The sequence below is a fragment of the Heteronotia binoei genome, chromosome 10 (genome assembly GCF_032191835.1).
Source record: "Heteronotia binoei isolate CCM8104 ecotype False Entrance Well chromosome 10, APGP_CSIRO_Hbin_v1, whole genome shotgun sequence".
Classification (NCBI taxonomy): Eukaryota; Metazoa; Chordata; class Lepidosauria; order Squamata; family Gekkonidae; genus Heteronotia; species Heteronotia binoei.
Genome location: NC_083232.1, coordinates 84675899 through 84688143, shown reverse-complemented (window position 1 = coordinate 84688143; position 12245 = coordinate 84675899). Strand labels below are relative to the sequence as shown.

The 12245-nt window shown below is 43.3% G+C and overlaps 1 protein-coding gene across 3 annotated transcripts in view; it reads left to right on the top strand.

The window, feature by feature from the left end:
- Positions 1-6406, top strand: part of LOC132577901 (cytochrome c oxidase assembly factor 1 homolog) — a 113736-nt gene extending 107330 nt beyond the window's left edge. For all 3 annotated transcript variants that reach the window (XM_060247689.1, XM_060247690.1, XM_060247691.1), the window contains 3 exons: positions 2381-2532; positions 4357-4433; positions 5836-6406. In XM_060247689.1, coding sequence (XP_060103672.1) covers positions 2381-2532; positions 4357-4433; positions 5836-5959 — 353 coding nt within the window. In that variant the 3' untranslated portion in view covers positions 5960-6406. The remainder of the gene's footprint in view (positions 1-2380; positions 2533-4356; positions 4434-5835) is intronic.
- Positions 6407-12245: the final 5839 nt, after the last annotated feature.

The following is a 12245-nucleotide window of genomic DNA, read 5'->3' as shown; positions in this document are numbered from 1 at the left end:
CCTAAAGCAGTTGCAGCTGGACAGCACTTTCCACCATCAGAGTAGGTGCGAAATCTCTCACTTCACCTACTTTCCCAACACATAAGATCTGACTCATTTATGAAGTATTTGAGAGAAACCTGCGGTTCAGACAGACTGCAGCAGATTTACGAGCGCTGCCTTTCAAATGCAATTGCTGACACAGACAGAGAGGTTACCATCTTCTGTCTGGAAGCAGTTACTTCAGGGTCTTTACTACAGGGATCGGTTTTCATTAGACTAACGGGAGAAGACGGGCGATTAGTTTGCAGCGCAATAACTGCAGCAGAATCAAAGCAGCCTTTAATGGCTTCCGTGCGGCCGCAAAGCTCCTGTTCTGCGATGATACTGCTGTCTGCACAATGTCCTGCTCGCTGTTTTGACTGCAAGCCAAGTGGGCTGTTGTTTCCAAAAGGGCAATCGCGGCTGGAAGCCACACGGATGCATTAGCAACAAACAGAAGCTGCAGCAGCAGTACTGATTCACTAACTCAGGGGTGTTGAACTCATTAGTTATGAGGGCCAGACCTTCTCGGGTTGGACGATGTGGAGTTGGGCCGAGTCATGTGTGCACCTATTTAAGATTAGGGAGCAGAGATACAAATTTTATAAAGAACACAGGCAAACACAAATACACACACACACACACATATTAAACTTAAAACATTAGCACTCATTGGTCTTAAAGGTGCTTTCTTTGTAGTTCTCCCATGGGATACAGGGAACTGGGCAAAGGAAGCTCCGGCTCTTTCCCTCCTTCCCCAGGGGACTGGGGGAGAGGAGCCTCAGCCAATAGAAAGAAGAGGCTTACTCAGTAGCTCCACTGTGCATTTGACAGAGCCTGACAAAGCAAGCTACTTCCTCCCCCCTTCCTTCCCAAGGGCGGAGCCTCAGCCATTGGGGAAAATAGAGGTTTTGCTCTGTAGCTTCTGTGCAATTGAGGAAGCCTTGCAGAGCAAGCTGTTACGCAGAAGGAAGCAAGATATAGGGAGAAGAAAGCAGTTGCTCGGGGGCCTGATAGGAGCCCTCCAGGGGCCTGATTCGGCCCCCAAACTGCATGTTTGACACCCCTGCACTAACTGGCTGCTCTGCCATTCCTACTCACCTATCAATCTCTCAGCAGGGTACATAAAAAACCAACAAAAACACAAGCCCCACCCCGGTGGACTGCTTATGCATGCAAAAGTCACCTTCACAAGCCTCTGGAAATGGTGGTGCATATAATCACACCAGCTCCAAGGCCCCGGACAGACACAACACACTATTGCCACTCCAGACCTGCATGCACCTTTGCAACAGCAGTGGGAGGCCTCTCGTAGGATATCCTCTGGCGGCAGCACTCTTACTGGTCCATGCTAAGCAGTTGCACCATTCTAAGGCGATTGGAGTCATTGGGCTCGGGAGCGTGCAGCTCAGCTGAGGGTTGCACTGTCAGCCTGCAAACACTGGCTGGTGCAGGTGCGGAGTTGCAGCAGCAAAGGGTGGGGCCCTGCTTGCGTCTGAGAGATCCCGTATACGTCAGTGGGGCAGGAAATGGGGAAGGAGGAGGGATGAGTCAGGGAAAGGATTGTCACTGGTCGGCCTGAGCCTTGCAACAGCTGAATCCCAGGACAACAACACGAGTGGGATCTGCCTACCTCCTTTCTTTCGGTGCTTGCTTGGGCTACTGTGCTCACACGTCTCTGCAGTCGTTTATGTGGAAAACCTGGTGCTTGGCTGTGTTAACTTGCATTCACTTCAGTGGTGTCTGCACCTTGGTAATCCAGATTTTGTACCCCAAGCAGCTGAAGAGAGTAACTTGTACAGTTCCCTGTGTGCCTAGTTAGTGCCATTTACTTAGGATGCACAATTTACTTTTCATTTAGCACAATTCAGGTTTTCACTTTCCCAGGGAGAGGCAAAGAGCGGGGGCTCTAGTACCTACGGGAGGCCAGGGACGGAGAGGGGCCGTGAGGGGCACCAGCAGCAGAACCTTCCAGTCGCCTCAGGCTCACTGCTGGATGCCTGAAGAATGCCGTTTTGTCTTTTCAATGTCAGCTCTCAGCATCACCGCAAGCTGAATAGTGGGGCAGTTTTGGCTGCACCGATCTGTTTTAAGCAAACACCTTGTGTGTGGCAGGGGTGCAGATAACACACCAATCTGCTCTCACCCTACCTAGCAAAAGGTATACATGAAACTCATTCATAGGGTATCAGTTGGAGGGAAGGAAAACAGGGGAGGGGCACGGACCCTTTGACTTTCTTGTGTGCAGCACCTTTCAGAATAATTAGACGCCATTCCCTATCAGGCTGTTAAATATTAATATTCCTTTGTTTCCTTGGGACAGCTGCCAACATGGGTTTTTCCTCTCTTTTTCGTTCAGAGAGCTTTGCCAGAACACAGTACTATCAGCAGGCTCTCGAGCAGCTTCAGCAGGATCCAGAAGCCCTGGAGGCACTTGGCGCTCCTCCTCTGAAAGTGCATTACATCAGGCTGACAGACAGGCACAATCGCGTGGATGAGGCGAGAGCCCAGGTAACAGCCAGTTGGATTAAAACCTGATGAAGGGGAGAAGAAACCAGGGATGGGGGTGGGGAAGAGAGAGAACAGGGAACGCTAACAAAATAAAGTCAAATGAAATTTGAGTCCAGGAGCTCCTTTAACACTAACTTTTACTCTGGGTATAATGCCCCATGGTGCAGAGTGGTAAAGCTGCAGTATTGCAGTCCTAAGCTCTGCTCATGACCTGAGTTTGATCCCGGTGGAAGCTGGGTTCAGGTATCCAGCTCGAGGTTGATCCAGCCTTTCATCCTTCTGAGGTCGGTAAAATGAGTACCCAGCTTGCTGGGGGTAAAGTGTAGATGAATGGGGAAGGCAATGGCAAACCACCCTGTAAAATGTCTGCCGTGAAAACGTCGTGAAAGCAACGTCACCCCAGAGTTGGAAACAACTGGTGCTTGCACAGGGGACTACCTTTACCTTTTTATAATGCTTTCAAAGAAGCATTATAGTGTGCACACAACGAAAGCTTATACCCGTAATAAAACTTTGTTGGTCCCAAAGGAGACGCACCACTAGACTCAAGCTTTGACCTGTTGCTTCAGACGAACATGGCTACCCACCTGAAAATAAAGAGGAATTTGCAGCTCAGCCTTAAGACAGAAGCATGCATCTCCCGTTAGTATCTGCTTAAAAACACTGTCCTGCATCACCAACATTCACTGCGTCAGGAATGCAACCCTCTAAAAGACTACTTCGTGCAACCCACAAATTATTTTTAAGTCATATCTGCGTTTAAACTGTTTTTGTCTTAACTAAAAGCAGATGCTAACCTGGTGCAAGTTATGCGCTCAAGTTCAAAAAGCCTGAATTTTAGTTTATGGGATAGGATTTTAGCAAAGCCCCAATCCAGCAAGGGAGATCTGTGTGTGTAGATTTGCCCCATTTCTGTTAGAAATATGAATGCAGCAGCTCTCAAATCCATTACACTTAAAAAAATTCAGAGCTGTATTTAAAAAGGTAAAGGTAGTCTCCTTTGCAGCCACCAGTCATTTCCGACTCTGGGGCGACGTTGCTTTCACGTTTTCACGGCAGACTTTTTATGAGGTGGTTTGCCATTCCCTTCCCCAGTCATCTACGCTTCCCCCCCAGCAAGCTGGGTCCTCATTTTGCCGACCTCGGAAGGACGGAAGGCTGAGTCAACCTGGAGCCGGCTACCTGAACCCAGCTTCCGCTGGGATCAAACTCAGGTCATGAGCAGGGAGCTCAGACTGCAGCTTTACTTTTTTTTTTTTAACAGCTTTTACACTTCCAATTTTAGTAGGTTAGGATCCAGGGTCTTAAACAGGTGATGTTTTGTGGGACCTGGTGAGATGACTTTGTGTATGTGACCAGCAAAGCTGGATTTCTACTTTATTACACTCGCATGGGAGCTGCTAACGCCTGGCAAAATTAAAGGAATAAAACTAACTGAATGGTTCTTACGCATGAACACAGCTGAAGTATAAAAGCCCCCCTAGTCACCTTTCAAAATAGGATTGAAGGTATAGATAGATAATCCCAGTTCCTCACAGTAGAGTATCTGGGATCTGCTGTTAATACTTGGACACCTGGGTACAGCCCATTCATTCTCCCTGAGCTGAAATGCTATCAGTATGATTTAATAAGGACTCGGCTCTAGATTTTTGCAAGGGAGGGAGGGATACTTGGCTGTATGTATTTATAAAACTACATGGTGACAGTTATCTGCAATTTGGAAACAGGATCTAGGTATGAAATCTATTCCTAGTTGTGCATTCTGTGCCAAGTAAATATATACTATCAGATATTCAGAATAATTTGCCTTTTTTATACTTGCAGATAAAGATACCAGTATCTGGAACAAAGACAGCTGGATACCTTTATGTCAATTCAAAAAAAGACTTCTCCCTCAACAGGTATATGCATGCATGCACACACACAAGTCTGTGTTTCAATATCTGCTTCAACAACACCCTAGCACTCTTGAATGCACATGAAGTTGCCTTATACTGGCTCAGACCTTTGGTCCATACAAGGCAGTATTGTCCATTCAGACTGGCAGCAGCTCTCCAGGCTTTCAGACGGGGAACTTTCACATTACCCGCTGCCAGATCCTTTAACTTGGGATTTGAACCTAGGACCCTCTGCATGCCAAGCAGATGTTCTTCCACTCAGCTATGTCCCCTCCTCCCTCTTCGGGGAAATATGTACATAAACAAGTCCCAGGTGACCTTCCCAAGCCTAAATCACATAATTTGTTGATGAATTCTTTATAGTTGATCCCATGCTTCCTAAATAGTAAAAGGAAGAATTATGTGCGTGGGTGACAACATAAGACCATTTCATAGAGTAGGTGCTGCTGTCGTACAGCTTTTTGACCTTTCACTGGGTCACCTTGGCCTAACCACACTGTATCTCCTATTTTTGCTCAGTTATCCAGGGCTTTTTTTATAGCAGGAACTCCTTTGCATATTAAGCCACACCCTCCTGATGTAGCCAATCCTCCAAGAGCTTACAGGGCCTACTGTAAGCTCCAGGATCGGCTACATCAGGGGTGTGTGGCCTAATATGCAAAGGAGTTCCTGCCACAAAAAAAGCCCTGCCTTATGCTAGTACCTCTAAACATTTAGCATCACCAACGAATTTGATACTGTAAAAAAAAAAATCCACGCCTAGGCACTGTTCCAATTTGTTCTCATTCTCTCAAGGCACGTCAGAAATGATGCAGTATGTTTATGAGAGAATGGGGGGCATGCCTGCTTCAGGTGGTGCCCAGCAGCTTTTGCATGTGGGAGGCCTTGCCCTCTTTCTCTAGGTTTTATGTTTTCTTGATCAGGAAGCTAAACCTCTTGTTATGTAAGAATTGGTCACAAACTAGGTGTCTGGTTTCCTTTTCCTTGAACTAGAAGGAAGAAACTGTATATAAAAGGAAGTCCCGCACACACCATCTGGCATGTTGAAACAGCTTGTACCAGCAACGCTGTAATACTCCGGCCAACGCATTCACTGTTGCAGAGCCATCTTGGCTGTGTGGAAGCAGGATCTTCTGTACCCACATTTCCTTTTAGTCTGCCAACACCACAGCCTGTATAACAAAAGTTATAACGTGCATCCAGTTGATATAAGGAATCCAGTGCAGCAAAGCCAACGGTGTAAACCTAGCAGTGTTTTTCTGTTCTTTTAGTCTTTGTAATAGGCGAGTGACCCCCACAGTACTGAAGTTGCACTGCTGTAACTTTTAGAATGCATCTCCACCTATTCTTTGGATATTAGAAAACGTGATATTAAAGTGACTGAAAGGGTTCTTATTTCCACCAGCTGGCATCTGCAGGAAGCCACACTACAACTCCGAAATGGTCACCATCTAGCAGTGTACCATTCGTCGATGAAGACAGCTGACCAGGAGGACCTGGAACTGCTGCCTGCTCAAGTATCATCGTAGCCAACAAACAGATGAACTGACACCACCAATGGGAGCAAACCATGTATGTATTTTTAAAATACGGTGCTCATTTCCCCTCCTTCCCTAGCCTCAAAGAAGATGGAGGGCACTAAAGGCCAGCAGCTGCTCAAGGGATATTTTCACTAGTTTTGAGAGCTGGGCAATCTTAGGAGGGGGCCAAGATTAAAAAATAAATTTCTGACTAGATCATCTAATTGAAGTGAGATGAAACTTCTGCACCAATTCCACCCTTCTAATGAGCTTAAGAGCAGCTTAAAGGTTTGCAGACAGCATTTTATGGCTCAACAGTAGAACTTCGTCGAGTGGCTGAATGTATCTGGGCCTGACACCCCTCCAGAGTCTATGGTATGATTTAATGCTTGCAGCTTGCAGTTTTAGTACCTGAACTCTTGCAGCTCCTTATGTCAATAAATCAATTTCTTTCAACCATGATTATGTCTATATAAACAGGGCTGGTTCTGATACAGGTGGCTTCTGCTAAGCATGAAAGCTGTAAACACTGGCTGGAATTTGATGAGCTGCTCAGACACGCTCAGACTGGTATCTGCCCTGTGCAATTATTGCAAAAATACTACTACAAGCATGCACCATCTTTACAGTCTGCTTTAAAAGGTCTCTTTCAAAAGTGGCTTTTGACTGGTGATTAGGAATATTACCTCGAGTGCATACATCTAGCTATGCAGTTCTTTGGATCTCAGGCCCTGGAAACAGCCTTAATTATATATTATGCTTGCACATTAATTCTTTTTCCATTTAGTCCATTAAAAAAATAGCCTACTTTTCCTTCTGCTTGCAGTTCTGGTTATTTTATTTAGGCTCTTAACACAACAGAAGCCATATTTTATTAAAAGGACTGCCTGAGCGAATACTAGCCTTCAAAGGAGAGACATTAACCACAACAGAGCTCTTTTATTATGCCTATATACCTTTCTATCATGAATTAAAGAAAATGGGAAAGCAATCCCTAATGAAGCAGTACTACAGCCTGAAGTCATCATCCTATTTGAAGCGTTCCTGGGAATAAGTACTGAAAGATAAATCGTAGGCCAGCCCCTAGCTTCAGTTGCCACACTATTTATTACAAAGCCTTCACAAATGTGTTCTACCCTAAGGATTATAGGTACCATTTTATCAAGCAAGTGTCATTCCTCCTCTTAGCAGTAAAAGATACCATACATTTATTTCTCTGCCTCTCCAGTCTTCCTGAAAAGAAATCAAATGTGCCAAAATGAACTGAAGTCACTCCCAGGAAAAAGACATCCGTAACAACTCAAATGCTGTCCACGTGCCTGTACAACCTGTCTTGTGTAGATCTCATTCTCACGTGCAACTAGAGCTGGATGAGAGCAGACAGCAACTTTTCAGCTTCGTAGATGTCCTCAGTGCATAGCTGAGCTGATAACTGCAATGCCCTTGATGGTGCACACTGGGATTCTGCAAGCAGTCGAGCAACAGGCCTACAGTTGCAGCAGACTGAGACACTGATGTGCAAGTCTGGAGTTTTCAAAAATAGTTAACAGCTTTTCATTCAAATCAGGACAAAGATCGAATGTTTGTAAAAGGTGAATCCATTTATTAATCCCCTTAACACTTAAATATAATGCTTACATATGCAAAATATCAAGAGGTTTTATATACATTTTCTAGAGTCTTATCTATTGCTCCCATTAGCTGTATCACTTGTGGCTACCACTGTGAAAAATAGCAGTGGACGAGCATTTCAGCCATTCACTGACTTAATTAGCTCCTAATCCATGCAACGATGCTACTGAATAGAATTGGCAATTTGAAGTCTAATGGTGGCCGAACAACTTCTAGCCATAAAGAGAAGACAGTGCTATACAAAATAAATACACTTCTTGAGCTTTGGCTTAGTTGGAAGATTTGAAATGCAGCCCACAGACTTCAGTTGTTAAAGCCAGGTGATAACTTGAGCTCTGGTCAGTTTAAGAGTTCCACCTGAAGACTTCTGCAGTACAGCACAAAGCAGCTGCATATAGAAGAATGGGGAAACTTTCCTTTTACAGCTACACTATACAGATGTTGAAGCAAAGCTTGTTAACTTGAACACTGTACAACCCACAATAGTCTTGCAGTGGTCACTAACTTTCATGAACTTTTGGGAGACTGTTCTGGAAGAGTGGAGCTAAAGCTGGTAACAAAAGAGTTGCCTTCCTACCTTCAAATTGTAAGTTTGGCTTTCTAGAGGATGCTGGTACAGCAGTCATTACTTTCATCTGTAAGGGGAACTGAGTGGTTTTACATTTAAGGCATACCACAGGCAATAAAGAACTCTTGATTTTGGCTCTACCTGTATTCCCTGATGATAAACCTCTGGGACACTAGATGGTCTTTCTTTTTGCTCCTATGGGAAGCAGGAACCCACATGCAAGTTAAACAGCTTCCCAGCTCCTGCAGAGTCTGTTAGAGTCTTTGCAAACTGTATGTGTAGTATGCAAGTGCTAAAGATCATTAAAGAACTGGAAAAACCAGTTACTATATTAAAGCAAACAATTTTTGCATTGCCAACAGAAGAACATAATAGGCCTTCTGTGTTTAAAGGTAACAATTCTATAACTATAATAAATGGAGGATCCCGCAAGTGTTTAAAGGCATGGCCCTTAAAACCAGGTTACAGTACACTATGACCTCAGTCGCTTTGGACAACCTGTAATTGTCCACCTTACTTTGTTTTCTTTCATTTTTTTCTCTTGTGACTGCCGTATTTACAAGGTGCCCAGACCACAAGCTTGGCCCCACAGTTTCAAGTTAACAGTCATTCAGAGGTGGTAAAACCTTCATTGGAACCAACTAAACTGAATCTGTAGCTTCCGTGTTCTCTTACAAAACCTTTGGAAGCCGAGTCCCCTGTAACAGGGGAGTAAGCACCATACTTTGCAGAGAAGAGGAAGAGATTATACTCTTCCTATTCTTGGGAGAATTGTCCTAGTCTCGGACTCTACAGTCACAGATTCATTTCTTTACCAGTTTAATTTTCTGGTGTAATATGTCGTATTTGCAAACACACTTGGTGCCTGTTCAATGCATCAGAACCTTCAGGTTTTTCTTAGTACCTTTAACTGAACAACTGCATGCTCACAAAGTGGAACAGGGACTGGCTGAGGGCCCCATGAAGGTGTTACTTTTTTCTTCATTACAGCTTATTTCACTTAAATTAAATGCCTAGATCTTTTGCAGCTTTATGCACACGTGAAACAACTTGATTACTGTACAAAACCCATCTTAAGGCACAGCAAGTTAATACGGAATACAGAAACACTTTCTAGCAGCCAACCTCAAAGCAGCTGGCCTTGTTAGAGGTACATTAAATTCACATATAAAATAGCTTCTTAAATTGACCACTGTACAAGCTGGCGGGGGAAGGGAAACCAAATGCAGCTGAAAGTCTGCCTTTTAAAACGTTTGTGTTAGAACAGTTATTAGAGTATAGGTTATACAATGGCTGGTATAGATAAATGGAATTTGCACACCTCTGCAAGTTCATGAAGGTCATAAATTAACTTCTCTCACAGAATTTTAAACATGGATCCAACAACTTCCGTCTTCTCACCAAACCAATCCTTTTGGGTAAGGAAACAGGAACCAAGGTCAAATGTTTTCTCAATAGTTTGGGACAAAACGGGGAATGCTTCTTGTAATTAAATACTGACATAGGGTATACACAAGTGGCCTTTGCTTTAGTCCACTACACAGAGGACACAAGGTTGCTGAAACTCTGGGGAGAGGTTCTGGTGGCCCTAGAACATACACAGTACTCTTCAAACTTTTCATTACTACTCACAGCTCTGTTAACACAAGGTGGCGTGCTGGGTAATTCTGTTTGCCGCACTAGAAAAGCTAAAAATGCCTGCCGCCTCACAGAAAACAGATATATATTATTTCGTTTGGATCAATTTAAATACTAAACTATTGTTACAAAATAAATCTCCATGGAAGAGGGCATTTCCACATCAAACAACTGTTTAACCAGGCAGTAATAAAGAAGTTGCACTGAAGAATCATCAGAACAATCGTGTGAAGAATTACTCCATCCTAAGCACACTCATTTTAATAAATGCAGAAAAGTAACTCTGCATAGGAATACAATGGAGTTGTAAAATTTTCAGAAATTTTGAAGCCATGAGGTTAAAAAAAGATTGGGGGGAAACTAAAATATGCAATACTTAGAACGAAGTCCAATGGCATTTTTTAAGACCACAAAGTTTAATTCCGGGCATGCACACAAAACCCAGAATTAAACTTTATCTTAAAGGTGGCACTGGACTCAAACGTTGTTCTCTCACTTCATACCACCACGGCTACCCATCAGAATGCAATTCTTTTATTTCCTATCAAATCAAAGCATTTTTTTTACTGATTCAGCAACATAAAACGCACAATCTACATCCCCCAAACATGCCAAATAAGCACAGTTTTCTATAAGAAAAACAAGTACTTAAGAATTGCGAAGTGCTGCACCCCATGCTTACATGGTACATTAATCTTAATTTTTGCCATGTGAGAGACAGGGAAAAACGGAGGGTGGGGGGGTGGGGGAGAGAATAGCTGAAAGTATGAAAGTTTTGTAGTAAACAAAACAATGCATTACCTGGACAGAAACACTCCTATTATCACAGTAAGTAGGGCTACCAGAATATTTAGATATTAAATTAAACTTTATAACACTGAAAACACTGACCTCTTCTTTAATCATGTGTAACCATAAGCCATGTTATAGCATATTGTTGCCCAAATTATTTACATTTAAACAAAACAGTATTCTTGAAAATGTTATATATGTCTACGAGGATACACAGGAAACTTTTAAATGTTGCAGGCTGTCTTACATAGAAAGTCTGTTTTGAAAAAAAAATTTCACTCGTTCCAAAAGCAGAAAAATTTCCCCAAATTTCCCACCGAAAAATTAATGCATGAGTGGGATACTTTTAAAGACAAAGTTATTCTCATTCAAAAAGGAAAAAAATATTTCATGTAATTTTTTTTAATGTTTCCCCAAATTTTCCATTTTTTTCTATCAGAAAAGCAGGCCTTCACATCTTTAGAAGCCCAGTGCAACTTCCGCTGAAACCAAAGACAAAGAGGTAATACTGATAAAAGGAGCATTGCAGTGCACACTCTACTCTCAAACTCAGTAAATACCCATTTGTCCTCTAAAAGTCTTTGTGCCCTTTCTAGCTTGGAAGGGGGGCTATTATGCTTCCTACTTTAGTGGCAAGGTGGCATTTGCTTTACTCTTCCTATAAGAGTATAAAGAGGTAATCCTGCAAGAGAACCAATCACTTACAAAAAATTGCATACCAGAAGCCAAAAAAAGCAGTTTCCAGTGCCAGAAATAGCAGCAACAAGACACACATGAAGAAGCCAGTTTAGGCAAGAGAAATTAATGCCTTGAGGAAAAAGAGACCAATAATGGCCAGTAAGAAAAGCTGTATGCAGCAGAAGGCAGCAGATGTCACATGCTGGAAACTGAAACACAAGTGCATGAGACTGCCACGGTGCCTGAAAGAAAGCAGGCTGGCTGTGAAGAAGTGGGAATAAAGCAGCACTACTTCACTAAGGCCACCTTGGTCGTCTTCTCCTGGATGGCTGGGATGGCTCCCGGATTGCTCTCTCTTCCCTGTAGCAAGCTTACTCTTCTTCCTCTTGGCAGCTGACCACATGTTGAGAGAAGTGTAGAAGCTGCAGAGAAGAGGTGGGTGCTGGAAAGGCCCTTCTGAAACACAGGGTGTATGCTGCATCGGAGAACAGGGCTCAGAAGAGCTGCAGGTAACTTCCTAGCCACTGAGTGAATGAATGCTGCTGGCCCTCCCAATTACTCACACACACAGTTGCTTAGTGCTTTATAAGTATCCTGTTTAAGGTAGAACATCACTGTACTATGAAAAAACCCATAACCCAACAAGGAAGCACCATGCAACAGATAAAGCAGCAAAGGTTTCCACTCAGTTGTCTAAATTGTGCCACATGGCTTGAACAATCAAGCTGCCACAACTGAAGGCAGAATTGGATCATACATTTCAGAGTTACACCTCTAGGGAAAGGAGAAGCTATAGGCAAGTTTTGCCCAAATATTAGTCTCGGTATTCTGATGCACACAGTAAGCCTGCAACCACAAAGACCAACAAACAGCAGCTGTACAAAAGCTTTAAACAGACCAACAGAAATCAGAACCACTGCATTATGCTCTCACATCCATAGGATACCTCTCATATACTTACTTCCGTTTAAATTAAAGAGGTTGGCA